The sequence below is a fragment of the Ceratotherium simum genome, chromosome 22, assembly GCF_057802395.1.
Source record: "Ceratotherium simum simum isolate JZ-2026a chromosome 22, ASM5780239v1, whole genome shotgun sequence".
Classification (NCBI taxonomy): Eukaryota; Metazoa; Chordata; class Mammalia; order Perissodactyla; family Rhinocerotidae; genus Ceratotherium; species Ceratotherium simum.
Window position 1 is genome coordinate 3077679 of NC_141921.1, and position 27572 is coordinate 3105250.

Here is a 27572-nt window from a genome sequence, read left to right on the forward strand (position 1 = left end):
GATGAATACAAGTTTGCTAGCAGTATTTTAATCCAGATGTCAAAGATATTACTTCACAGAGTTGTTAGGAAGATCAAATATGATTGTTTATGTACAAGCTCTAAAACCGTGTGCACACAGGTAATTCTTGCTGTGTCCTAGCTCTGCATGGCCATATTGCAAATGAACACATTTGGGTCTGTCATAAGGGAGTCTGAGGCAGGAGAGTGGCTGGATCTGTATAAATCCATCTCAACATCTAAGGAAGAGCTTGCTTTTTATCCTTGTTCAAAGTCAACATACGCTTTCCAGAACTTTGTAGCTTTGTTAATATCTGCGGAGACACAGTTCATGTGTACTTAGCGAGAAAGGCTAACTGGCCCCGTCTCTGAACGAACTTGAGAGTCAGAGTATTCTGTTACATATCCCAGTTACATATCTTATCAGCAGAGTGGACACTGAGGCAAATTATTATCTCTCTGACCCTTGGTTCTGGTTGTTTGGTTATTTACTAATAATTTAGAGGATTGTTTTGAAAGTTCAATCAGTTGATGTATGTAGAGCTCCTGGTACATAATAGATGCCCCAATGAATGTAAATTGACTCTCATTCTTATTTAAAAGAGAGATCAAAAGAGAGGAAGGAAGTCTAGGGAAATGACCCAGTTTTACCTGGGGTAGAGGAATCGAATCGTAAGTCCTGTTGGCTCTGGTAGTTGTGTATTACTAGAAATAAAATATCTCATTTGTGAAATATATAATGGTGGTAAAAGAAGTCTGGAGTCTCTCAATGAAAGGTGTGAATCATGGGTTGTTAGTCAGTTTGTTTTTTAGTTCCTGGTGGATGTGGCAACCCTTTAAAAATCCAACTGAAAAGACCAAAAGAGCCAGAGCTGGGGGTTTTAAGGCACTGCTATAAATTATTTTAAAGAATGAAATGTTTTTACTTTAAGCACTTTCAAATAAGAAAGACCATCCAAAGTTTTTTTCCACACCCACGATTAGACTAAAGACACCTGTCTCTGTCAAGACAGGTGTCTTGGTCATGGAAACTGAGAAGTTTCCGAAGTTGAGGAACTCAAAAACAGTGCAGTATCTTGCTCATGGTTGTGTCCCCATCACCTAACAGAGTTCCCAGTACTCAGTAACTGTCCACACCTGTGTGTGGAATTAAACTGAAGACCTTGGAGTCGGGGTCAGGAAACCCAGGACCAGGATTGGCTCTGCCGTTAATTTCTTCATTTCTACCATGTAGTTGGTTTGGGTTCCGACAGTCTTCTTTTTGTGAAGAAAGGGCCTGAACTTTCCAATACTGAAGAATTGAGCATTTGTCAGAGGAAACCTCTAGACCCAGAATATTGCGTGTTCACACCAGCCAACAGCAAGTATTTTTCATGGCAGCCCGTTGCAAAGGTGGGGAGACGCCTTCATAGTAAACTTAGTTTTGTCTCATCTGGATTGTGTCCAGTCTAAAAATCTGGACAAATATCGTAAACCAAAGAAAGTTTGCACACTTCTAAGACCAGTAGCAATTAATTACTTTAAATAGAAACTCTGTCACTTACAAGCAACATAAATATTTGTATTTTGAACCTCTAAGTACTGGTTGGGTTGACCATTCTGGCCTTAAGTGATTAAAAAAAAATCGGTTGGTTGGTCCTATTTTAACAGGGAATACATTTATAAAGAAAGGGAGGGTCAGGTCATGGAGTGAGAAAACATGAGCCAAAAGAAAGACAGACCTGGGTTCAAATCCCAGTGACCAATTGACTCCCTTGGGAACCTTGGACAGTTACAAAACTTCTAGCCTCAGTTTTCTGTTTGGTACAAATGAAAATAATAACCTACAACCTTTCAGAGCTATTGTGGAGATTAAAATACATTAATCCCTAATTAGATTCCAAACTCCTAGAAATCAGAAGCCAAGTGTCTTCCATCTATATTTCTAACATCTAAATTGGTGCCGTTTGCTAGCGTTGCGCTTTAGATGAGCTGCTTAACCTTCCTGAGCCTTAGTTTTTTCATTTGTAAAGTGAGCAGAACTCTATACTGTAGGCGGGATATAAATTCCTGTCACAGAGTCATAAGAGCTGCCTGATTTGAGCAACTACACTATTCTTAATAGCTACACACATATTCTACATCCATTATTATTTTGTGGGTAGATATGTAGGCTTTCTGCAGATACTTGTTTAATTATTACTTTCACAGATCCTGGACTTTGCTTGTTTTAAGGTAACTACAGATTGGATTAAGTGGAAAGGTGGACAATTCTGGAAAAGGCACTTGAAGGACTGGGTATAGAGGAGCCATGGGAAGCCCCTCCCTGATGCTCTGATTCTGGTCCTGCAAAAGTGCAAAGATTTCTCATTCATTCTCCCACCCCTACTCTTTCCCTGCCCTCACAAGGGCTTTCTCGAAAACACTGAGAGCAGGAGGCTGTGTTTAATTTTGTGCAAACGTGAAGCTGTGGCTGAGGAGAGCAGGACTGAGGCTGGGTCACCTCTGTAACACTTCCCACATGACTTTATCAATGGGTGGGCCACGAAAACTTATCCTCTGTTTTTTTACACCCCACCCCCAAACCACCCAACCTGCCCAACTGTTAGTTTTTCAAAGCCCAAGAAGTTTCAAAGGCCTGAACCCAACACAGGAGCCTTTCTTCATGCTTTGATTTTCTGCACATTAAGTGTTTGTCAGTGAGTTCGTATTTCGCCTCCTCTGCAGCCTACACATCCCAAAAGGTCCCTGGAGGATAAGAAGTTAATTGATCCTTGATTAAAAGAAGGAGAATGCTTGAGTCTGGGTCGAGAATCACCAGATGGTGTGTGTGTTTTTTTATATATATATATAAAAACAGACTTTTTGGTTCTGCTTTGCAAAAAGCTCGTAATGTACCTTTCATTATAGATAAATCTAAATTCCAGGATATTGGCTTCAGAGTTTTGGTTCAGTTAGATACTGAGCATGTGCATGGTACATGGTGAAGGTTCAGTGAACAATAGCCATTGCTGTTGCCTTGACTGTTCCAAACAAAGCATTTTTTTGTCAAAGACCATGAGATTTGCTGAGCTTCAATTAACTTATTAATACTCATAGGTGCTTCCTGCTCTCTGTTTTAAGTGACTCACTTTATTTTTTTTAAAGATTTTATTTATTTATTTTTTTCCCCCAAAGCCCCAGTAGATAGTTGTATGTCATAGCTGCACATCCTTGTAGTTGCTGTACGGGGGACTCGGCCCCAGCATGGCCGGAGAAGCGGTGCGTCGGTGCGCGCCCAGGATCCGAACCCCGGCCTCTAGCAGCGGAGCGCGCGCACTCAACCGCCAAGCCACGGGGCCGGCCCAAGTGACTCACTTTAGAAAGCACCCAAGAGTCAGATAATTTGAACCCTGTCCAGCTCCACCACTTACTTGCAGAGGGACTCTGGCAAGTCACTTTAATCCCTTTGAACCTTAGGGTGACTTAACGTGTTAGTTTTTATGACCGTTTCTTCCATTAGCCTTTGGGCCACCTGAAGGTTGGGACTTAAGCTCCTTCATCTCATTAGCCCAGTCAGTGCCTAGAACGTAAGAGGCAACCAGGTTGTCAGGCTGCAGTAGTTTATGTGGGGATCCTCAGCACAGTTTGGGCACATAATAGTTGTATAGTAAATGTTAGCTGTTATTATTATTCTCTGTGCTATTTTTTCCTTTCTTCCTTTCATTGTTTACTTGTGTATCTCTTCCAGCTCTGTAGTCAGATTTAAAATTGTCATCTCATAATGGCCATCAGTTTTGTTGACTGCCTTATGGGAATCACTAAACTATACTGAGTTTTCATTGATGTACTTTTAACGCCGGGACCCCAAATACCTCCTACTCATATTTGGGACAAGTCAAGCCTCCCGTCCTCTGTGGGCCATCTTTCGTGTCTCTAGTAGGGCAGTCTTTTGTACCCTCGTTGCACTCTGTACGTATGTCAGTCCTCACACTGGAAATATTGTAGAGCACTTGTTTTTGTGACTTTGTTACAATACCATGAGCCTCTTGAGGGCAGGCACTATGATATATTCACGTCTAGATTCCCAGAGGCTAGCACTGGGAATTTTCTTGAAATGACGACCAGGGACTGTAGTGGTTGGTAATAAAGATGATGCCAAAATTAGAAATGGAGACCCTGCTTTGGAAAAGAGCAGCCTATTCTCTGTGTCCTGGAGAGGCAAGGCATGTTATGTCTCTTGAGGACCAGCTGCCCCATTGGGGGAAGTGTTTATGCTTTTTCCGTCAACTGAAGGGATCTGAGGTTGCTCTCTTCCTGGAACAAAGTCAAGATTTGACTGGCATCACCCCCAGTCATACCACAAGTTTGTAGGGGAGACCGAAAAGCCATTGGGTTTTCTAAATGCTGTCTCCACGCCTTTCAAGAAAATAAATAGAACACATTCAGATCCAACTCTTGTCTCTTTGTGGTCATCATCTACATAATCAGAACCGGAAACCCTCCCTGAGCCTTGGAGAAGGAAGGAAGAAAAAGGATTTGGATTGCTCCCAGGTGAAGAGGGTAAAGGAGCTGAGCGGACGGATTTTCTTTCCTTACCTTCTCTGTGGAACTTCTCCCCCTTCTTCCTCCTTGCATTTAGAGTGTCCACAGTGTGTGCCAGACTGTGCCGACATTACCAGTGCTGCTGCCTGGTGTCTTCCAGCTGAAGTGACTTCCTGTACTGATTTTGGTCAATGATGTGTGACTTCTCCTCCTAGATTGTATGCTCCCTGGGAGCTGGGCTTGTGTCATCTTTGTATTCCGTGTACTTAGTACACATAGTTAAGACTCACTAAATATTTGTTGAATAAATGAATGAATTAATATATTAACTCATGACATCATCCCAGCAGTCCCAAAGCTAGATTTCATTTTTCCCATCAACCAGATGAGAGGGGCTTTTGGGGGTGTGAAATAACTTGCTCAAGTAGTAGGGAGCAGAGTTGAGATCATTAACCCAGTTCTGTCTAACTCCACAGCTTTTATATGTGTTTTATTGTCCTTAGAAGCATATGTTTTACAGGTCTATCATGTGAACACTATTAAAAATAGAAGCTGGGGGCCTAAGAGTGTAGCACAAATGGAAGGAACTCAAGTCTGTTCCCTTCCTGAGTTTATTAGCAACGCTTTGGCTCGTAGGCACCACAGAGGCTGTGGCCGGGCTCGGACATGGAGCTCAACGATTTTATCACGGTGTGTGGAACTTTAAAAGCGGACTATTAATATCATGCTGCTGGCTTCTCAGCTACTTTTCATAGCCAACTTGGCCACATTTCAAAGTGTTTCAGCCGTGGAATGAAGATGCTTTAGGCCCATATGATATCTTTTCTCTGCCAGCCTCGAACCCCAAAAGATCAGCTAGCTGCTCTTGCCATCTCTAAGTCAGAACCTTTGTCCACTGCCTCCCTGTGCCCTCATCACTCCACTGCAGACAGGGTTTCAAGAGCCAATGGTGATAGGCTTCCAGGGCCCCTGCGTGTTTACTCTGAGAAAGTCGAGCACAGTGCTGCGGTGTGTTGCCGTTCTCTTTTCAAAGCACCAGTATGAATTTGATAAAATAAATTGTTGTTCTAGCAGGAAGCAGTTAGGGGTCACAAAATAAATAGCCATAGAATTCAAATAAATCCAAAGAATAAAACCAAATAAATCCATGTGTGTATGCACAGTGATACATAAATACACTTTTTAGAAAGTGAGCATTTTTATCGCTGCCGGTCTGGACCAAAGTAATTGAAAAATTGTGGAGTTCATGGAACATTTTTTTTTTAAGAGGCAGTCTGAGCCTTCGAGTAACGTGACATGAATTTAATTCTTTTTGAAAAACATGAAAATGGAATTTTACCTTTTAAACAACCACTTATCTTAGGATTTTTCAGTTAATGAAATTCACATTTGGACGAAACCAATTTGCAAAGTTAAATTAGGGATTTAGGCATTTTGGGGTGAGATTAAGAGACTGTGAATGAGCTAAATGTTTTCTCTGAGTCCCTGTTCTCTCCACTTGAAGGTGAGCGATAGTATTGCTTAAACGAGGCTTTGAAATGGCCTCTCAGTGTTGCTGGAAGATTCAGCAGAAAAGTGGATATAAAGTACTTTACATGTTGTTGGTGCTCATCAGTGGTGGCTGTTATCATTAACAAGATGTGTTTCGTGGTCTTCCCTAGTCCTAACATCAGTGGCTCACCTTTTAATTTGTGAGGTGGCATTGGGGCTTGGTATTGAACTTGGTGGTAGGGGAGGAAGAGACCTTCCAGTCTAAGAGAAGAGCACCAAGCAAGACAGAGTCTCTGTGGACTGTTTTCTTGGAGGATGTGTCAGGGGGAGCAGCAGACCATGAGTCTGGAGAGGGGAGGTTCAGGTCATGGGGAACTCTGGAGGTTATACTTAAGGACTTTATCTTATCCTGTGCGATGGGGAACCATTAAAGAGGCTTGAGCAAGGCAAGGACGTGCGTGGTCAGGAAGAAACTGGTGGATATTTGTGAAGGTCAGGAGACCGATTTGGAGGCTATTGCGTGTCCAGGCAAGAGATATTGTGGGTTTTGACTTTTTGCTTCAGGGTTATGAGGGACTTTTCCTGGCAGGTGATGGAATCCATTTGCCGTGACCTTTAAGAGAGTGGCATCTGAGCCAGCCGCTGATAAACTAGCAGCAGCTGCAAGAGTGGCTTGGGCTCCTGGATGCCCTTGGGCTCTCCTCCAGGTCTGCAGGCAGTACAGCCCAGCTCAGCTCTGTTGGGTCTTGTCAGTGACTCTTTGAACAGTGCAGGAAAAGGATTGAAAATGGCATTCATTGAGCAGCTACTATGTGCCAGCACTGTGCTAGAAGTTTTATGTGCTTTGTTCTCCTTTAGTCGTCACCACAACTCATTTGTGGGGAAAGTGAGGCTCAGGAAGTTGGAGTGAGAACCAGAAGTCACGTTGCTAAGAAGTGGTGGATCTGGGATCTGACTCCAAGGCCTTCAATACTCCATGCAGCAAGGCCTTAGGATGAGCTTCTCAAAGGGGAAATGGTTAAGACTTAGAGAAGAACACACTAGGAGGCATAATGAGACATCGTTAGATTTGGGGCTGTGTTAGTAATTATTATAAACTGGGCTTTAACTTTTAGGAGGATGTTGTAGAGCAGTGGGAAAGCTCCTGCCCTGTCTCTTCCACTGCCTCCCTCTGTGCTCTTGGACAAGACAAGAGGATGATGCCACACTCTTCTTTTTTTTTGTGGGGAAGATCAGCCCTGAGCTCACATCCATCCTCCCCTTTTTGCTGAGGAAGACCGGCTCTGAGCTAACATCTGTTGCCAATCCTCCTCCTTTTCCGCCAAAGCCCCAGTAGACAGTTGTATGTCATAGTTGCACATCCTTCCAGTTGCTGTATGTGGGACGCGGCCTCAGCATGGCCGGACAAGCGGTGCGTCCGTGTGCGCCCGGGATCCGAACCTGGGCCGCCAGTAGCAGAGCGCGCACTTAACCGCTAAGCCGCGGGGCCGGCCCCGTGCCACACTCTTCTCAGCGGTGGCTAAAGCAGGAAAGTGGTGCATGTAGTGAAGCTCTCTACAGCGTGTAGAGCTCTACAAACGCAAGGAATTAATGTCACTGTCAGTGTTGTTATTTGGGGTGGTCTTTGCTGTGGGTCGTTCTTCTTTGGTTTCCTGGCGCTGATGTTTTTCCCCTTTTTTTTGTTTTTTTTTCTGATATATGCGATGGTTCCATCTTGACCAGCGGGCCTGCCCTTCATCATCATTGAGACAAGCACCATCAAGCCGTACCATCGAGGGTTTTATTGCAATGACGAGAGCATCAAGTATCCACTGAAAACTGGAGAGACGATAAATGACGCTGTGCTCTGCGCGGTGGGGATTGTCATCGCCATCCTCGCGGTAAGCACCCAGACTGCCAGGCTCAACCTGTCTGACTTCCCCTGTGTCACATTCTAGAATATCTGAGCCAGCAGAGGCTTGGCAGGTCAAGTAGAATTTCATTTAATTAACACTATTTATTTCATGCAGTTAATACTGTTCCTAAAAGTGTTTTAAGATACTAAATATATATACACACGTATATACTAAAAGTATTATAAAAGTATGTTAAGCACTCTTCTGAAATACTTTGCCTGCATTATCCCCACAACAATCCAATGAATCCTAGATATTGTTCTTATCTTTCTTCTACAAGTTAAGACACTGAGGTCCATGGAGTAGAAGTCATTTGCCCAAGGCCATTTGGTCAAGAAGTGGTAGAGTTGGGATTTGAACCTAGTCGTCCCTTACCCCAGAGGAGGGAGAAATGCCTCGTCAGATAGCATGGCATTTTCTGTGTCTGTCCACACTGGCGCTGTGCTGCTGTGACAGTGATAATGCCATGGCGTTCTCTGGCATATCGTTTAGTTCTCTCATCCAGTGGCTGTGGTGTCAAAGTGAAAATAAAATGGGACTTGAAATCCAGAGACCAAGGTTCTAGACCTGGCCCTCCACTGACGAGCTGTGCATCTTTAAAACCAGGGGTGACCATCTTGCTTCATAGCCATAGTGTTGCAGTGAGGAGTAAAAGAGATCATGAATTTTTTTTTTTTTTTTTAAAGATTTTATTTATTTTACTTTTTCCCCCCAAAGCCCCAGTAGATAGTTGTATGTCATAGCTGCACATCCTTCTAGTTGCTGTATGTGGGACTCGGCCTCAGGATGGACGGAGAAGTGGTGCTTCGATGCGCACCCGGGATCCGAACCCGGGCCACCAGCATTGCAGCGCGCGCACTTAACCACCAAGCCACAGGGCCGGCCCAGATCATGAATATTGAAATACTTTGCAAACTCTTAATTGCTGAGCAGGTTACTCATATGCAGCTAAAGCCCAGATTTACATCCAGATCTTCCCTTAAAGGATGAAGTCCTCACTGAGGATGCAAAATGTGCCACAGACTTGGACAAGGCCTAGAATTATTCTGAGCAATGGTAGCCTCGTGGGAATTGGGGTATGGCCCACCTGGGCTCTGCTTGGAAGGTCACTGCCCTGTTCTAGATGTGTCCATCTGGGGCAGGAGAGGGGAAGAGGAATTGAGGGTAATCCCATCTTGTAATTTGTGGGTCATACATTTTCACGGCGGTCTGTTCCACACGTCTAATATTTTCTGTTTGTTCTTTGCCCTTGAATCCCAGCGATGTGGGCAAAAGAGATAGGCATCATGCCCATCAAAATAATAAATTCTCTCTCACAGATCCTTGAGTCATCTTTGTCTTAATCATAGCCTGGAAACTTATCTTTGGCCTGTGTTAGCAAGCCAAGAAGGAAGGAAGTTAGTATTAACAACACTATGTGTGAAATAAGTGTAGTATCCCCATTATACTAATGGAAACCCAAAAGCTCAAAGGGGTTAAATGATGTGCTCAAAGGCGACAGCTAGTAAATATGGACTTCATGCCTATGCCTGGCTTATTTCAAAGCCCTGTTTCCATCTTGCAGACTCGATTTTGGATGGGAGATTGGCTCTCCTATCCAAAGAAACTGCTCACGGGGATAGGCAGTCAGCTACTCTTGCCTGCTCTGGATCTAATGTAAGCTGCTGATGGTACATGAACCACAGTTCATGAATTTTTTCTTTTGACTTCCCCACTCTGGGGGTTGGTTGTAAACTTTGAGACCCCTCTTTGTTTTTTAATAACATCATAAACCAAGCACACAATCAACAGTTTGAAATTGGGGAGGGGGAAGGGAGGCTCGTAGAATTCTTTCCAACTTTTAAAAGAAAAACAGTCCATTTGGCAGCTGTAGTAGTTTCTTAAGGGTGGATGGACTAAGGATCTATGTGTTCAGAAACTGAGAAATATAAAAATCTGATTTTACTATTTGCTCCAAATTGACAGTGTGTGCTTGAGTTCTTTAGGACGATTGGCTTTTCCATTGCACGGTATCTCGTACTAAGGTTTGAACAGGTGTTTTTGACACTTGGAAGATCAGTTAATCGAATGCTTTTAGGAAGCTGAGTATAACCAGGGAGGGGTTAAGATAAGAATAGCCCAGTGACAGGGATGTCTGCTCTTCACTCTCTCTACGTGAGATTACCCCTGGCTTGCCTAGTGGGCTGCTCCCAGACATGGCGCAGTGGAAAGAGACACTCTTCAGAGGCCTTGCCACCCCCTAACTCTGCAAATTAGGCGAATCACTGGTTTCTCCAGCCCTCATTTTCCTCATTTGTAAAATGAGGGTGGTGTTTGAATTCACTCACGAGGATGGCTATAAGAATCAAATTGTGTCAGTCGTAGGCACGTGCTTTGTAGCTGTGGGCAAGGTGGACGTAGGGTACTAAAGTAGCTTCTTTGGGGTCTGTGCTTCTCTTCTGTTCTTCCTTCTTCAAGCGAGACCCCTGGTCAACAGCTCTTTTCCTGTTTTTGCCAAGACCTGTCCCTTCCTCCTCACAAGATGGTAACATTTCCAAATAAAATATCTTCCTAAGAGCTTAGCTGTCGCTTGTGTCTCTCCTCATGTCATGTTGATGTTTTAATTAAAGTGCTCCCTGACCTCCCAGGTTTTGTTGAAGCAGTCATGTGCTGTGGCCTTGGTTATAGGATGAGCACCTTGCTTCCGCCTGCTTCCTCATCCCATACATTGTCAGCAAAATAGGTTGGGAGAGTGCTTTCCTATAGGGCCAGGAAAGACCAGGCAAGAAAATACCACAGTAATTGTTATCCTTTTCACGTGCTACTGTGTGCTCTAGAAACCTGTGGACCGTGTTCAAGCATTTCACCCTCAAGGAAACCCCGAGAGAGAGGTATTCGTTCTTATGGCTCTCAGTTTAGCATGAGTTAAAGGTGTAAGCTCTGGTTCATAGCTGAGCTCCTCTGTTATGGAACAAATAGCAAGTTAATTAACCTCAGTGAGGCTCATTTCAGTAGCTCATCTGTTAGATGGAGATAATATGTCTACTTAGTAAGGTTTTCAGAATTAAATGAGCTAATATATGTAAGTATATGTAATATATGTATTATGTGTAATACATATATTGTGTATGTGTATTGTGTATGTGTACATATATGTGTAATATATGTAATATATGTAAGTAACTCAGTGCCTGGCACCTACAGTATACTCAATAAATGTTAACTATTTTTATCATAAATGAGTAAACAGAGTCAAAAAGTGGTGAAGTGACTTAGCCAAGACCTTCTATCTGGTAAAAATAGAATCAGGAAAGGAACTCCAGCCTTTGGACACATCATATCTCCCACTCTTTCCTTGCAGTTAGTTCATTAGAACTCAGGTCTCTTGACTCTCACTCAGTGCTCTTTGCAAGAGGACTTTTCCCCCCGATCCAGCTGCCCCTGTATTTCAGCTGGAGGCCTGTGTGACATGTGGGCTCCTCATGAGGTCTGCTTGCCCACTTACCTGCCTTTAAGTACCCGAATACCCATGGAAAAAGTAAAAGCAAAGACCTCAGAGGAAAAGTAACTCTCTTTAGTATACTCAATCCTGGAGCAGCTGTGCAACTTAAATTAAAAAACAACAAGAGCACGTTGCCACTTTCCCATCATGACTGGCCACAGAACCTGGCTGGCTCCAGCCAGAATCTGCTTCTGATCAGAGGGTGTGAATGACAGTCAGGAAGGGCGGAGGGGAACCCAGAGCTGGAAATCGAATCATCCTGCTGCTTGCTGCCCACGCCTTCTCCTGCCATCTCCTGCCGTGTCAGGTTTGTTTGAAACAACAAGAGAAGCCTTACCTGATTCGGATGCCCTTGGCTCCAGTCACAACAAAGGAAGGGAATGACGGTGGAGTTGCGAGTGTGGTTTGGAGATGCAAAACGTCTGAAGTTATAGAGAAAGCAGACACCTTTCTATGGCAGGAGATATGGAAAAATCTAGTCATTTTGACCTCTTTTTCAGATGTACTTCAGATTCTGGAATTATAGCATAATAGGAATTCCTTCCAAATCCGCAAAGCAATGGTTCCTATCCCTGCCTTGTAAAGGCTTAATGACTCGCAGCGCTGAGATTAGGAGCAAACACTAAAATATCGTCTCCTATCCAGCCTCCTCTCAGTTTGCCTTGCACTGTGCTGTGAAGAGTATTATGGGTAAAGATTTTAATATGGAAAAAATGCTCTGTGTTCTTTTTAAATAAACATGGGCTCAGTGCTTACGTTGGTCAGACCCTGAAAGGAGTTTATATAGATTCCTGATATCTAGGGGTTGACACAGGGGTGAGTCATGGGTGAATCCCCTTCTCCTTCTGGCTATAAAAATGCTACTTTTACTCTCAGATCCCATTGAATCTAATCCTCTGTAATAATATTCCTAACTAGAGAAAAATCTCAGACTTTGGCACCATCTGACTTAGGTTCATGTCCCAACTTCTGGGCTTTCTTGTTCTGTGACTTGTCCTTTGAGCTTAGGCAAGACATTAACCCCCTTGGAAAAGAGCTGCGCCTTACCTTTCTGTAAATTGGAGACAATAGCTCACCAGCTCGGTAGGCTTGTTTTGGGGGTCGAATCAAGTGCCGTGATGTGTGTCATCACTGAGAATCATCCTTTCCATTTCTGCAGTGTTGTACAGTTTACAAAGGGGCCTTCATGTGCACATTCTCTTACTTGCACCTGGTAGTGATCCTGGGAGGTGGATTGTTACAGCTACGGCGACTGGGGTCAAGGATATTAAGTGACTTTCCCATAACTAATTAGTGGCAGGGCCAGACTAGGAGTCCTCTGATGCTAAGGCTCAGGCTTTTTCAAATAATGACACCACTGCCGCCATCTAAAGCCTGCCTGCTTTCCACAATTATTTATCAAACCCCCATGTGTAGCAGGTGCTGGGACACAGTGGTGAACTGCAGCCCAGCCAAGCTGCGTATTGTCTTCAACATTAAACGGCCAGAAGTTGCCTCGTCTCAAGTAGACAAAGAGCACCTTCGATACATATTGCCTTGTAATGTGATTTGCAGCCGAGTCTTGTCTCCCCAGCTAGATGATAGGTTCCTGGGAGGCAGAGACCAGGCCTTTTCTTCTTGCACATGGTAGGTGCTAAATAAACACCAAGCAGACATCTCCTTCTCTAGGAAGCATTCCTTGGCTACCTTCTCCCCCACCTTCCAAAGATCCCAGAGATCCCTGGGCCCAGCTCTATCTTTGCAGTTACTGTGCTGAACTGTCATGTCTGTTTACTTGTCTATTTCCTGGTTACCCTGTTAGCTGCATTGGGGTAGGAACCAGTCTGATTTGATTTTGTATTGCTAGTGCAAGGCACAGACTTTGGTGCTCAATATATGTTTGTAAAAATTCACAGAGGAGGCTATAAATTTTGTGCAGAAAATCAAAAGCATTAGGCCAAAAGGTGTCAGAGGATATATGGAGCAGGGAAAAGTATCCTATTCTCTTCCCCAAGATCTTAAATATGGTCCATGGTGTACATGGGAACGTGCGAATTTCTTGCTGGACAGACAAGAAGAAGAGCTTAATACCTCCAAGTCTTGTTTATTCAGGATCAGGCTTCATTTTGCCTACATCTGGACTTCATTACTTCCTCCCCACCCCCCATCGCCCTTTATCTGAGAGAGCACTGCCAAGAAAACAAGGTTCCCCAAGATTGCCTCCTCATTAAAGGTTAGTCGAGTTCTCAACTCTGAAAGAAGTGAAGTGGTGCTGGCCCAGCGGTACCTTGGTGGGAGACCCGGTCCCCCAGTTTACAATCCACTACATCTGTGCAATTACCAAGACCACCAACAGAGAGTGGCCACATTAATCCTTCAACTGTGTCATCCCCTGATCAGATGGCTACAGAGTTCTTCTAAAACCTTTTTATGCCTGGGGGTATGGTGGGAGGGGGCATCTATTTGCAATTTAACAAACACAAGCATCGAGATTAGGATTTCATTTGTTCTCTTTCCCCACCACCCAACCTCTCATGCCCTGGAAAAGGTGAGAGCTGCAGCCATTCTTTGTTAGCTCTTAGGGGTTAATGACTATTTGAAAAATGTATCTAATATGAAAGTGATGATATTCTTCATTTTAAATGATACTGCTTAGGAGGCTGAGAAATCCATACTGTGTGAGTCTGTGTGTTAGAGGATGAGATAGAGAGCCGGATAACATTTACTAGCTATCTAATGGGCCAATATGCCTTATCTTAAATCCTCTTCAACAGCTACGTGAAGTAGGTATTATTTACCCCATTTTACAAATGAGGGAGGGTACTGGGACTTACTGGGGCGATGTAACTAGTGTGAGGTTAGTCAACGTAGTGAATGGGGGACAGGGATGAAAACCCAGGTCTGTCTGGCTTCAGAGCCCAACTGCTTGAACTGACATGTATTGAAGGCCCACTCTGTGCTAGGGCTCAGCGAGTGCTCTTTATTTAGTGAGCTGTAAAAGCTCCTGGGCTTGGAGAGCTCAGTGTGTGGAGGAAGATAAAACATCTAAACCACTGGGCAGATGATGGCACAAGGTCGGCAGTGTGCAGTAGTAGTTTGTACAGAAGATGATACCCTGCTGTTGCAGATGCTTGGTGAGACCTCCCTTAGAGCAAGCAGGCACTGTGTAGGCACCTGGGCCTAGAAGCTGGTGTAGGAGACGCAGATGCTGCCCTCAGAGCTTAGGGTCTAAAGGGGAGAGGTCAAGCACAAGACTGACTACACCCTTAGCCCCTCAAGGAGACTAAAGAATTGGTCAGAGAATAAGCAGAGAGTCAAGGCAGTGCAGGGGGGTGGGCCCCGGAGAGGTGAGAGCTTCAAGGACAAAACAGACCATGTGCTGTAGATGGTCTGAGGTATAAATAAAGTCCTATAGGAGTTCAGAGGAAGGTCACTGGAGGTTGTTTTCATTGCCAAAGGCTTCATCATTATCATCATCATCATCACCATCATCATTCATTGAGCAATTGTTCCATTTAATTATCACAACAACCCTGGAGCTCTTGGTACTGTCATCATCCCCGATTTCACATGTCAGGAAACTAAGAGTTATGGAGGTCAGTTGTCTAAGACTCCTAAGTAAGAGAGCCAGAACTCTAACCCAGTGCGCTAGTTGGCAGTTGAGCTCCACTTGAAGGATGGTGGGACTTTCGTCAGAGATCCTGACATTCCAGGCAGAGGGGATTGCTCCAACGATGGTCGAGTCTGACACAAGAGTGTTTTCAGGAAATGCAGAGCAGACTTGTTTGGCTGGAGACATAGAGTCTAAGGGAGTCAACAGAGATAAGGTAGGAAAAGATTTTGGCAAGATTGTGAAATTCTTTGAATGCTAAGGAGTTTTTACTCCAATTAATTGGCTAGAGATTGGTGAAAGTATTTTAAGCTAGCTTGATCAATTTTCTAACCAAGGTAAGGATGAGGCCTGAACCACAGTGGTGGCAATGCAAGGGGAAGAGAGTGAGAAAGATGGATGTGAGACACCTTGCGAAAGTAGGGTGAACAGAATTTGATGAGAATGGGATAGATGAGGGGGAGGAGTCTAAGATTCCATGTCTTTGCAGTTATGTTTGGTGGCACCTTGAGTGGAGGTGGAGGGAAGAGAAGTGAGGCTTGGGGCAGAAGCTGGAATGAGTGTGATCTTATACTTGGTGAGGTTGACATGATAATAACATCAGTTTCTTAGACTTGGTGAGGTTGACATGATAATAACATCAGTTTCTTAGACTTGGTGAGGTTGACATGATGATAACATCAGTTTGATAACTAGTTGGGAGATTTGGCAGAAGATTGGAATAGGACTGATGGGGTCAGCTGAAACGAGAGAGTGAGAGAGAGAGATGCTCTTTTGGAGGTCATCTTCACAGTGGTAATAATTGAAACTATTGAAACAGGTGAGATCACAGCAGAATGGCAGGGATATAATCCTAGGAAGACCCACATTTATCTGGTGGAACCCAGAAGTGGAGCTACTGGAAGAAGGAGAAAGGTATTTGAGAAATAGGAAGAAAATCACTGGCGTGTGATATTAAGGAATTTAGGAAATTCGGTGTCAAAAAGGAGTAAGCAATGGGCAGTGGGCAATGCTACAGAAAGAATAGTCTGGAGGCTCTTGCACTGACTGGCAGAGCCGGTCATCTAGGAGACCTGTGGCCTTGAGTCCCTGACTTTTGGGGAAATAACAGTGCTTCACTCTTCTGACTGCCTTCTTCGTAAAGCTTGTGGACTTAGGGTGGCCACTGCTGACTTCAACCCTAAATCGCCTCTGTGGCCATACTGGCCTCTTTGCTGTCCATATTCTAGATATTGGAGTGTTGACTTACCCATAGAACCCAGAAGCTCCACTGGTGGCCTTGGACAGATCTGGGTCCCCACTGCCTTTCCCAGTCTGTGAGGTGCTGATCTCCTGCCAAGCTGAAGACAGCCAAGTAGGAGAAGAATCGAAGATTAAATTTCTCATCAATTATTTCTAGTCATTGAAGGTACTACATTTTATTGTATAAGATGGAGTATTCAGCTTCAGCGAAAATACAGCTACATTTCTGTCTCATTAGAAGCAGGACCCAGATACGTTACATTTTTCCTTTCCCTTGGGACTGAGAACAATGATTCTCTCTTCATTATTCTCCATTATCAAATGTTTGTTGAATGAATCTCTTCTGGACTGAAAGAAGTTCGTTAATCTGCATAACTGAGCTGTGGAAGAACAGCTTGGCGCTCTGTGGCTAGCAGGGACTTGCATGTGCACGTGCCTGACAAGATTACATGACCTTACCAGGTGCTCTGTGAGTGTCTGTCTCCCTGGAGACATAGATTCTGTGGCCTGCTAGGACTTCTAAGAGAAAGCCAGCTTGACGCCATTGGACAGAGTACAGGAACTAGAATGAGGAGGTCCGGGCTGCAGCGACGGCCCTGCGCCTGCCTCATTTCTGACCGAGAGTGATTCACTGGTCCTGGCCTTCTCCATCCTCACATATAAAGTGCCAGTAATAATTTAGTAGTGCATAGGGAGTTGTGAGAAGTGAATAACACAGTGGATGTGAAAATGCTTTGTCAGTTGTAAAGTGCTATGCAAATATTATTATTCAAGCAGATCAGAATATAGGGAAGTTTGTCCTTCGAACTCAGCAGGAGAAGAAGAGTTCTCAGTCTCTAAAAGAGGGATTATTGGGACACTATGTGCAAAAATCTTACTTTTCTTGGGATAATGTATAGAGTGGAATATTACGAACAAGACAATAGGGCTGCTCGTGCTGCCTTGGGTTTAGACTTCCCTTCCGCTTTGCTTCCCCGAAAAAGCCATCACAGATAAAATGGTCAGAACCAACATATTCATACACACTTTCTGGTTCTACCCTACAGGGATGGTACTTCCAAACTCTTCAATTTAGAGTGTTCTTTTCCAAGGAGCTCTTGGAAGTATCTTGGAAAAGATATTATCTGCAAGTATTTGTTAATTTTTTGTTTCCCTTCTCCAAGGGAAGGAGGAAAAATTAACTTTTGGAAGGCTCTTCTGCTGGATGCCAGGCATTTGACATATCACCTTCTTGAATCCCCTGGCAATCCTGCCAGGTAGATATTATTAATTTTATTTTATAGACGAGGAGACCTAAGCCCAGAGAGGTGAAGTCACTTGCTTAAAGTAAGAGATGGGATTCAGACTGAAGTTTTTCTGGCTCCAAAGTCGGCTTCTTTTATCACCCTGTGCTCTCTCATTTCCAAAAAGTCTATCCTAGCGTTTCTCCAGATTTCCTCTCCGGAACAGTTCAATATTTGTGCATATGTGGGCAGCTGTGCTCTTTTACACCAGAAAAGACAGGAAGAGGAGCTGTCTTAGAGTTGGAGACAACCTCCCTCCAAACTGTGGCCGTTCTCAGGCGAGGACTGGTCCCTTTCTGTCCCCTCGTAGCATAATTGCAATGCTTTCCCACTTTATTAGTTTCCAGATTCTGTGCCAAGTGCTTTAAAAGGCAGGTAGGGGAGAATTCTCCTCTGCTGGCCTGGCAGCCTGCCATCACCTCCAGAATCTGCTGCTTGCTGTTTCAGAAAGGGATCAACATTGACTGCATTTTTCTCAGCAGTGACATTTACATATCACAACCTTGCTGACTGAAGCAGAAATGAGGGCTCCAGGGGCGGGAGTCTGGGGGTGGAGACAGCCTTTGTAGGGGGAGGCAGGAGGAGGGAAGAGCTTATTTTATTACTCAGGAATAAAAACATTGTGAGTAATGAATAAAGTCCGAAAGCAGTAAATCTGGAACTCCAGAGTTAGGTGTGTAACGTGTCGTGGAACAATTTAAGCCTTCGCCTCTTCTGCAGAGGTGAGGTATTCGGGCTGCCTTTCACAGCCCGAATTTCATTAAATGGTCTTTTAAGGGTTAGGATTACAAGAAGCCAAGTCCGGCTGGTTCATAATGATGATTTATGGCTGTGTTGTCGACTCCCCGACCCTTCTGTACTAGGGGATAGAGAAAATACATAATTTGTTGCTCATTAACTCCAAGATCTGTCAGGGCTGCCGCAGAAGCCATGTGGTCCTGGAGTCACGTGTCTGCTAAATGGCTTCAGCCTGGTCCTGTCCTTGAAAATATAGTCACGCGTCGCTTAACGGCGGGGACATGTTCTGAGAAATGCATCGTTACGTGATTTGTTGTACATCACAGAGTGTACTTACACAAACCTAGATGATATAGGCTACTACACACCTAGGCTGTGTGGTACTAATCATACGGGGCCACCGTCGTATATGCGGCCCTTTGACTGAAACGTAGTTATGTGGTGCGCGACTGTATACAATTGTTATTCTACGGTGGAAATTGTTTTTAATACCAATAGAAATAATAAAATTATCTCAATGTAGTCTGCTGTGGGTCTTTGAACTGGAGAGTCAGACTATCTGGTCTCCGCTTTTAACTCTGTCACTTACTAGCCTCAAATGCTTCAGATAAGTTACTCTCTCTCAGTGCCTTAGCATCCCCATCTGTAGAATGAGTATATCTTCTTCCCAGAGTTGCAGATTAAATGAAACTGTAAAGTGAAAAAGAAGTGTAAAAGATTGATGCTATTATTAGCATTATTAGTAATTTCAGGTGCCAGAAAATGTTCTCTTTACCCCTTTCTCGTCCCGTGAGAGGAGGAGGTGACTCCCCTGAGATTAATCAGTACATTCATGTAAGAGATACTTATTTGCAATGGAAACTCACGTGTTCTTTTTCAGCATCAAACAGGAAAGCAGAGGCAATTTAGATACAGTTTCTTCACCTGTGGCAGTGGTACAGCACAAAGAACTGAAGAGCAGTCCAAGGGCAGGGCTTGTACATGGGCCTTGGTTCTGTTTCTGGCCTGTGGTGTCATCTCCGAGGAAGGCCTTTCCTCCACTGCTGCTTTTATTGGTTTATGGTTGGGAGGCTAGTGGTGGAGGTCACACAGGAGAGTTGAGAACAAATGTCATTGCACTTATGAAGTAATACATCACGGAGTCTAGCGCCCCCATTTTGCGAATGGAGAAACTGACTTACCCCAAATTCACTCAGTAAGCAGGGACTCCAACCCCGGCCCCTTGACCCCTAGTTAAGTGTTCTTCCCTCTGCGTCTCAATTCACGTGAGCATGATTTATAAATAAAGAGGAATAAGAAAGAGTTAGAGAACCTGGTGGTGGTAATAACATCTGGAACTTGTTAGCCTGTAAGGTTACATGGGTAAAAGAATAAATAGGTTCAAAAGGGGATTAGACCATGAAGGGCAGGAAAGAATGCTGGGCGGGAGTCAGACACCTGCGGCTAATCTTCAGCTGTGAGTTAATTTGACCTGTTTCTTCCATATATAATGGACCCTTTCATTTCTGACTTACCATGCTTCTCCAATTTTAATCTCTGCAACGTGTTATCAAAGGACTGTTGGTAATGTTTACAGGATATTCCCAATTTTGCAGTAAAACAATGGTGGAGACTTCTGTCCTGCCCCCTTTCTTTCATTCATTCATTCAACCAATAGTCTCTGAGCACCTCCGCGGGACCGGGTGTTAGTCCCGCCCTCCAGGGAATGGCTAAGCCAGGATGCTGGACTGGACTGGCCTTGACCATCTCTCTCTAATATGGAATCACACTTAGTATGATCTGGGAAACCAAAGTGTAGCACTTAGAAATATCAAGCATTTATAAACACAGCCACTGTATAAATGTCAGCAGTTCTGGTAGCTGTTCTCGGGACTGCACCTGGTCGCCCCTGAGCCCAGCTGGCATTTCCCTCCTGCATGGCCATCCTACCCCCGGACTTGGGAGCCCTCGAGGACTTGGATCAGACCCCATGCCCAGACGCCTTCCCCAGCTGTAAAGTCTCCCAGCTGTACACGGGAGACTATGTAAAGGAGTTGGGGCCGGCCCGGTGGTGCAAGCGGTTAAGTGCACGCACTCCGCTGCGGCGGCCTGGGGTTCGCCAGTTCGGATCCTGGGCCGCGCACCGACACACTGCTTGTCAGGCCATGCTGTGGCGGCGTCCCATATAAAGTGGAGGAAGATGGGCACGGATGTTAGCCCAGGGCCAGTCTTCCTCAGCAAAAAGAGGAGGATTGGCAGATGGTTAGCTCAGGGCCGATCTTCCTCACAAAAAAAAAAAAAAAAAAGGAGTGCCCGGATATGTCACTCTATTGCTTCCCTTGTGGTTGGGAACATGCTCTCTGCTCCCTGAAAGGGCAAGTGTGGCTCATCGTCCTGCCTGTGAGGAAGTGCGAAAGGGACTTTGTGGTGAGTGATGAGTTGAGCATCGCTGTCTCTGGACTCTGGTTGCAACCAGGAAGTGGCCAGGGCCGTGCTGTGGAGTTAAGACAAGGGCAGCTCTGTGTGGTTGTGCATCACCAAAGCGGAACTGGTCCTCTGCTTCGTAGGCGTCTGCCTTACAGAGAATCAGCTGGCCCCCCATTCTTTTTTTTTTTTTTATAATTTTATTTATTTATTTATTTTTTCCCCCCAAACCTCCAGTAGACAGTTGTATGTCATAGCTGCACATCCTTCTAGTTGCTGTATGTGGGACGCAGCCTCAGCATGGCCGGAGAAGCAGTGCGTGGGTGTGTACCCGGTATCCGAACGCGGGCCGCCAGCAGCGGAGCACGAGCACTTAACCGCTAAGCCGCCACGGGCCGGCCCTGGCCCCCCATTCTTAATGTAAAACCAGGCAGTTTCCGTTGAGGTGCTGCGCCTCTCTGAGCCTCAGTGTATCTATCTCACGGTGGTTGTGAGAATTTCATGAAATAAAGTGTATAAAAGTAATACCTGCTGTGCAATAGGTAATCAATAATTGGTGGCTTTTTTTTTCTTAGTAGTGATAAATGCCCCCTGAGTGTCAAGGAGGAGACACAGTGGGATGGAGGAAGGGTACGAAAATCAGGACTCATTCGCTGTCCTTCAGGATTAAGGGGACAGTGCAGGCAACACGAGGAAATTCATAAACGCTGAAGGGCATTGTATTAAAATTTCCTTGGTTTTTAGACCAGCGTTCTTTTCAGCAGACCATACTTCTAAAAAGTGCAACGAAAGAATCACTTTCTATACCCAGGTCATTCCCATCCAGGTTACCACGTTTAAGCCAACAACTCTGCAAAGGTGTGTAGCCTCCTTTCATGGAGAGGGAGACAAGCTTGGGGAGGTTCAGTTATTGCTGAGGGACACCAGGTAGGTGGTACAGCCTGGATTCAAACCCAGGACTTGGTCTTGTGGCGTTCACCCTTTCCTACAGAAACCCCCACCATGGCACAGTGAGGCCCTTTGTGGAGCTGGACCATTGTTGGTGATCCTTTACCCCAAATCCCAGAATCCTGAGATTGCTCAGATCCTCTGACATAAAAATGTCATCTTGACATAAAAAAAATATGTTTTTATATATTATATATATTTTATATATTGTATATATATTTACATATAAATATGTTTGATTGTATATTTTTATTGGTACAAAGGTACTATATGACCATGTAAGACTTTTTAAAAAAGAAAAAAATGACCATGTTATCACTTGTATCTTACCTCCCATGCAAATTTGTGTCTGTATACTTCTTAAATAAAAAATCGGAATTTTCTAGATTATAACGTGCAGTTTCATACTGAGCATTCTCTTATGTCATTAAATATCTTTTACAATATGAGTTTTGATGTTGGGTCTTGATGCTGCCTAATTCCCCTATTGGTTTCATTTCAGATCATCACAGGGGAATTCTACCGGATCTATTACCTGAAGGAGAAGTCCCGGTCAACCATTCAGAATCCCTATGTGGCAGCCCTCTATAAGCAAGTGGGCTGCTTCCTCTTCGGCTGTGCCATCAGCCAGTCTTTCACAGACATTGCCAAAGTCTCCATAGGGCGCCTGCGTCCTCACTTCTTGAGCGTCTGCAACCCTGATTTCAGCCAGATCAACTGCTCTGAGGGCTACATCCAAAACTACAAATGCAGAGGTGACGACAGCAAGGTCCAGGAAGCCAGGTGAGATGCCACCTCCCACGGTCGCAGTGTGCACCCTTTTGATGCAGGCAATTCAGTGAGCACTCACTGAGCACCTGCTAGGAGCCAGGCTCAGTGCTGGGCTCTGGTTTAGATGGGTGAGTACGGCAGAGCCCCCATTTTCAAGGAACTCACAGTCACATGATTGGGACAGATAGGTAAATAAACCATTATGACAGAGCTGCGGTAAGTCCATTCATTCGTTCATTCATTCATTCATTCATTCTTCTGTTTATTCATGCATTCCTGGGTGCCTGCTAGGTTCCAGGCAATGTGTCCAAAGCACTACCAAGGACGCAAAAACGAACAAGATGGTGCTGCTCTCAAGGTCACAGTCTAGGGAGGAAGTCAGACAGACAAATGCGTATCAGGGATGCAAATATGGCCCTCACATGGCCCTCTCTTACTCTTGCAGGAAGTCTTTCTTCTCTGGCCACGCCTCCTTCTCCATGTACACGATGCTCTATTTGGTGGTAAGTACCTTCCCTCTGATTCCATTGGAGTCCAGCCCCAGCTTCAATCCCTTCTGTACATAGAGCCCTCAGAATGGTTAGGGACAGACTTCTCTGTGAAATGCTTGAAAAGGGGGTTAGCTAGGAAAATGAAGTTCTATTCTGAGCTCTGCCACTGCGTTAGTAGAAGTTGTTTTACTTTCCAGGCTTTTCCCATTTTTCAAATAAAAATAATATTTACCATGGCTGCTTGATAAGCATTGTGTACCCATTTTGAAATTATAAAGTGATAAAGACACTTGTATAATATGTTATGGTAATAGGCACTGTTTTCTGAAAACCCATTAACTCAGTTGATCCTTACAAGAACCTTATGTTATAAGTAATATTATCTCTGTTGTGGGAAAGGATTACTAAGTAAGGCTCAGAGAATTCAAGTGAACTGCCAAAATGTACATAGACACCAGAACTGTTGCTCAAATACAAGCCTTCTGATCAAAGTCCTTGCAATGTTCGCCATGCCAGTCCTCCTCCATACTCTACTGATGGAAGGGCTTGAAAAATCATCAGTATCTGACTAATGTAGAGTGATTTCGAGGTTTACAAAATACTTTTGCATCCATGAGTACACATGACCTCATAATAACACGGTGAGGTAGCAAATCCTTATCCCCATTGCTTGGATCCAGAGACCACGGCCCAGAGAGGTGAAACAGTGAGTTGGAGGTCCTTCAACAGGTGGACCATGGTCTGAATCGCCATGGTGGCCTTCCCGTGCCACGTCTGCTTTGACTTCCTGGAGAGGCGGAGACGGTGCAGGTGAAGCGCCCAGCTCCCCTCCAGCTGCCACACAGACAGCGGCTGGTCTGTTTCCCTTTGTCAGTTAACTGTGGTCTCCCTGCCTTTCCTCTCCCTGAATGAGGTCCCTGTGCCAAGGCACTTCCTGCTTTCGGCTGCTTTGATGGTGCTCAGAGCGAGAAGGCGCTGAGAGGTCAGACGTAGCTCAGAGGAGCATGAGCTGTTTGGAAAAAGAACATTTTGATTTTGACTTATTTAAAAAAAACATAATTAGGAATTGGAAAAAACAGAGAGGATTTTTTGTTTTGTTTTGTTTTTTACCCCAATCCTGTCCAAGTTTGGAGGCCTCTGGGCTTCCTGTTACCTAGGATGCAGAGCTAAAAGGTGGGCCCCAACCTGTAAAAATATTAAATGTGGATTTTATTTATTCATGAATAGCACTTCCCTCCGTTCTTCACTTCTTTGTTGTTGTTGTGGTTGTTTTTGCCTCCCTCCTAGACAGGATAATTTAGCAGAGATATTTAGTTTCCTGTTCCAGTTTTATATTTTGCCCAGGGCTGGAAGCACTTCTGTAGTTTGAGTGTTTTGTAAAGGTGCTTAGAGGAGTGAGTACGTGTCCATTTTTTTCATATTCCTTCATTTTCTTCCAAGGGGAAAATACTAGATAATTTTGAAACCAACACCGTGCCCTCTGTGTCCAGGCTCTGTTAAGTTCACACTATAACATTCGATTCTCACCATAACCCGCTGAGATGCATTGCGATTGCCCTGTTTTCAGTTTAAAACAAACAAACCTGAATCTGAGAAGTTAAGTAATAAAAGTTCTACATCCAGTCAGAGGCAGAAACCATATCTGAGGGCGGATCCTTATGACTCCAGCATCGTTGTGTTCTTTTCATTTTACTGCACGACAAAAACAAAAACAAACAAGCCTCTGCAGGATACACTTAAAGAAAGAAGCTCCTGACCCTAATTGCAATTTCCCCTGGAGGCAACCTGCCCTCCTTCAGATCTGCTTTAACAGGTGAGATGCCCCCCTTGCCCGCCCCCCATCGGCTGCTCACCGGCTCTGATTACAGCAAGAGCTCTCTAGAGGCTGATGAGTGAGGAGTGGACTGTGATTGAATGTTTGTTTGCATCTCTCTGAGGGAAGAAAAAATTATAGTGCCTTTATATTCCTAGAAGGAAGGAAAAGAAGGAGGGAGAGAGGAAAGGAAGAAAGAGGGAGAAAGAGAAGAGCCTCCTTAATCCTTCCTCTCCAAAGCATATTATTACACACTCACCCATGCACACACGCACCCACACACTCTTAGAAACCTTGCACACATACGTGCCTTCACCGTTCACACTCGCAGACACCCACATATGCAACATGGAAACACGGGGCTCTGTTTAGCTCTCAGGTTGTCTTGGCCCTAAAACAACCTCTGAAGTGAAGGGCCAAAAAGTAAGGAGGACCATGCGTTTTCCAGGGCTCATTTTTATGTGATATTACACAGAAATCTCAGCCCTTTGAATGTCTGACTTGCAAAGCTTTCTAAAGCAAGTTTGAAGAACACCGTTGCTGCCTGTCCTGGTGGGTGGGAAATCCTGCAGTCAGTCAGAGAAGCCCTTAGACCCATCCCCAGTGCTTTCCTGGTGGGCTTTAGGAGGTGCCAGATTTGGGCAGACGAGACTCTGGCTTCCCCCGGTGCAGGTGTGTTTTTGTTAATGCAGCCCAGGATCCACAGCTTCCCTGGAGGGTTGGGGAGAATCGCATTTGAACTGGCTGGGTGTAGGTTTGACAGCTTTGGTGTTTAGAGTCAGACAGACCTGGATGATTCTGGCCATGCCAATTACTAGCTATGGAGCCGGGAGTGGGTTACTTAGCTTTCAAGCCTCAGTGTACTCATCTGTAGAGTGGAGACAGTCTTGTCTATTTTGCAGAGTTATTGCCACTTTTCTTCTCTAGACCCCACTTTCCCCATGTGTCAAATGAAAGAGTGGAATTAGATGGTGTTTGTTTCTCTCTCAATCTCTGTGGTTCTATTTGAAAGAAGTTTGAACTACCCTAAGTGCTGACAGGGAAGATGGGAAGCCGTCAGGCACAGGCTGATGCCCACATTACCATGGAGTTCAAAGAGAGCAGCGGATCGGAAGCACCAGCCATGCCCACTCCAGGACCCTACACCCGCCATCCCTGCTCTAGCACCAGCTGCCATCTGGAGCCTCCATGGCTTTGAAGGGTACTCCATGTTAGGTTTTGATTTGTAAAATGATTAACTTAGAAAAACCATGCCCCAAACACCAAACTCCCTCTGGGCATGGAAGCTTAAGGATGCGGTTAAGTCTTGTTAGAGATTAATGCAAATTCTAATGAAAAAATCTCACAGCATATATAAGCATAAATGTTGCTTCCTACTCCTGAGCCCTGGCCTAAACCCCAGGGACCACATCTGGATTGGCCCTGCACCTCCATGGCCAGAGATTGAGGATGATTTGGCTGTCTGGATAAAATCCAGCACCAGGGCGGGCGCCAATTCATGTAGCGTACCTGGTGTCTCCTCTGTTGTGCCGGGTACTCTGCCACCTTGTGGGGCTACTGAGATGAATCAGGCCTGGGCTCTGCCCTCAAGGAGCTCAACATTCATTCAGCATTCAGCATTCAGCAAATATGTCGTGAGTGACTCTTATGCACCAAGCACCGTGCTAGGGGTGGGACTATAGGCATTAGTAAGGAATTGGTCACAGCCCTTGGGATGTTCAGTCCAGAGGAGCAAGTAGCCAATGAGAACAGTCTGGTACATTGTGCAGGAGAGGCATAGGGATGTGTAGGTCATTGTGGAAGCTCAGAATTGTGGCACCCAAGCTACCCTGGAGTGGAGGGTGGCAGGAGCCAGGGGAGGCTCCCAGCAGGGTTAGTCAGGCGCATTGAAAGTTGAGAAGACCGTTGGGCTCCTCAGCCCAGCTTCTCTGTTTGCAGCTCCAGTCAAGTGTCAAGGCCTTTCCCTCACTGCCGTGCTGCCCTCCCAGGAATCTGCCCCTTGCTACCCGCCTTTTTCAGGTCACTTTGTCAGAGAAGCCTTCCCTGGGCATGACCGCCGCCTCCTCTAATACTCCCTAACTCCCTTTGCAGCCTTCTTTTTGTGCAGGAGAGGCACGGGATGTGTAGGTCACATGACTGACTGAATGAATGAATGAATGAATGAATCCTAGGTCTTGTGGCACTCCCAGGCCACGCTCCTTTCCATGCCCGTCAGAATTTTGTTCATCTCCTCATCACTGACTTGATAGATCATGAAGGGCTTGTGTGGTGTAGGGAAGGACTTTGCTGCCTCTTGGCTGAACTGTTTACCTATTGACTCTTGACTGTGGTGCCCATGAGAACTGTTTATGTGTCAGAGGGTTAGTTGGGAACCAAGGAAACGGTAAAGTGGCTGTACTCTGACCACCACGTTCTGCAGTCTGTGGTTGTTAGTCATTGAGGTTTTATTCAACATGTTTAGAATCCTGGAGCAGTGGGGTCTGGTGTGCCCACGAGACATGCCCACAGATCCTGGGAGTGTCTGGTGAAACCTCTTGCAGGAGCAAGATTGTTGTTTCCGACGGGAATAAACCACTGTACCAGATGTTTTTCCTCTTCCTCTCTACGTCATCCATCCATTCAGCCAGCAGTTTCTGAGTACCTTTGTGAGCACCCAGAGACACCAAAACACCTCATATTTTGTGTGGAAATCTTGAAAAGTTAACAGTTGCAAACAGTTGCATATGTTCTCTGCCTCAAGTGAACTGAAGCGTCGGAGCACAGAGCAGAGCACCTCTGCGTGAGGTGCATTCAGTCAGTTCACAGCTCTCCTTAGCTTGAGATCAGCTCAGAGATCCTTCTACTCTAACTCTTACAAGAGCCATACCCTTGTATTTCAGACATTGGCGTTACAAGTATGCAGGTCAGTTAGAGGAGCCTGAAGTT

The 27572-nt window shown here is 45.0% G+C and overlaps 1 protein-coding gene across 6 annotated transcripts in view; it reads left to right on the plus strand.

The window, feature by feature from the left end:
* Window positions 1–27572, plus strand: part of PLPP3 (phospholipid phosphatase 3) — a 98919-nt gene that overhangs the window by 37783 nt on the left and 33564 nt on the right. For all 6 annotated transcript variants that reach the window (XR_015555730.1, XR_015555728.1, XR_015555729.1 and 3 more), the window contains 3 exons: window positions 7716–7873; window positions 22075–22355; window positions 22789–22846. Coding sequence is in view for 3 of the 6 variants with exons in the window: in XM_087445860.1 (XP_087301986.1) it covers window positions 7716–7873; window positions 22075–22355; window positions 22789–22846 (497 nt within the window). In the remaining 3 variants the exon portion in view is untranslated. The remainder of the gene's footprint in view (window positions 1–7715; window positions 7874–22074; window positions 22356–22788; window positions 22847–27572) is intronic.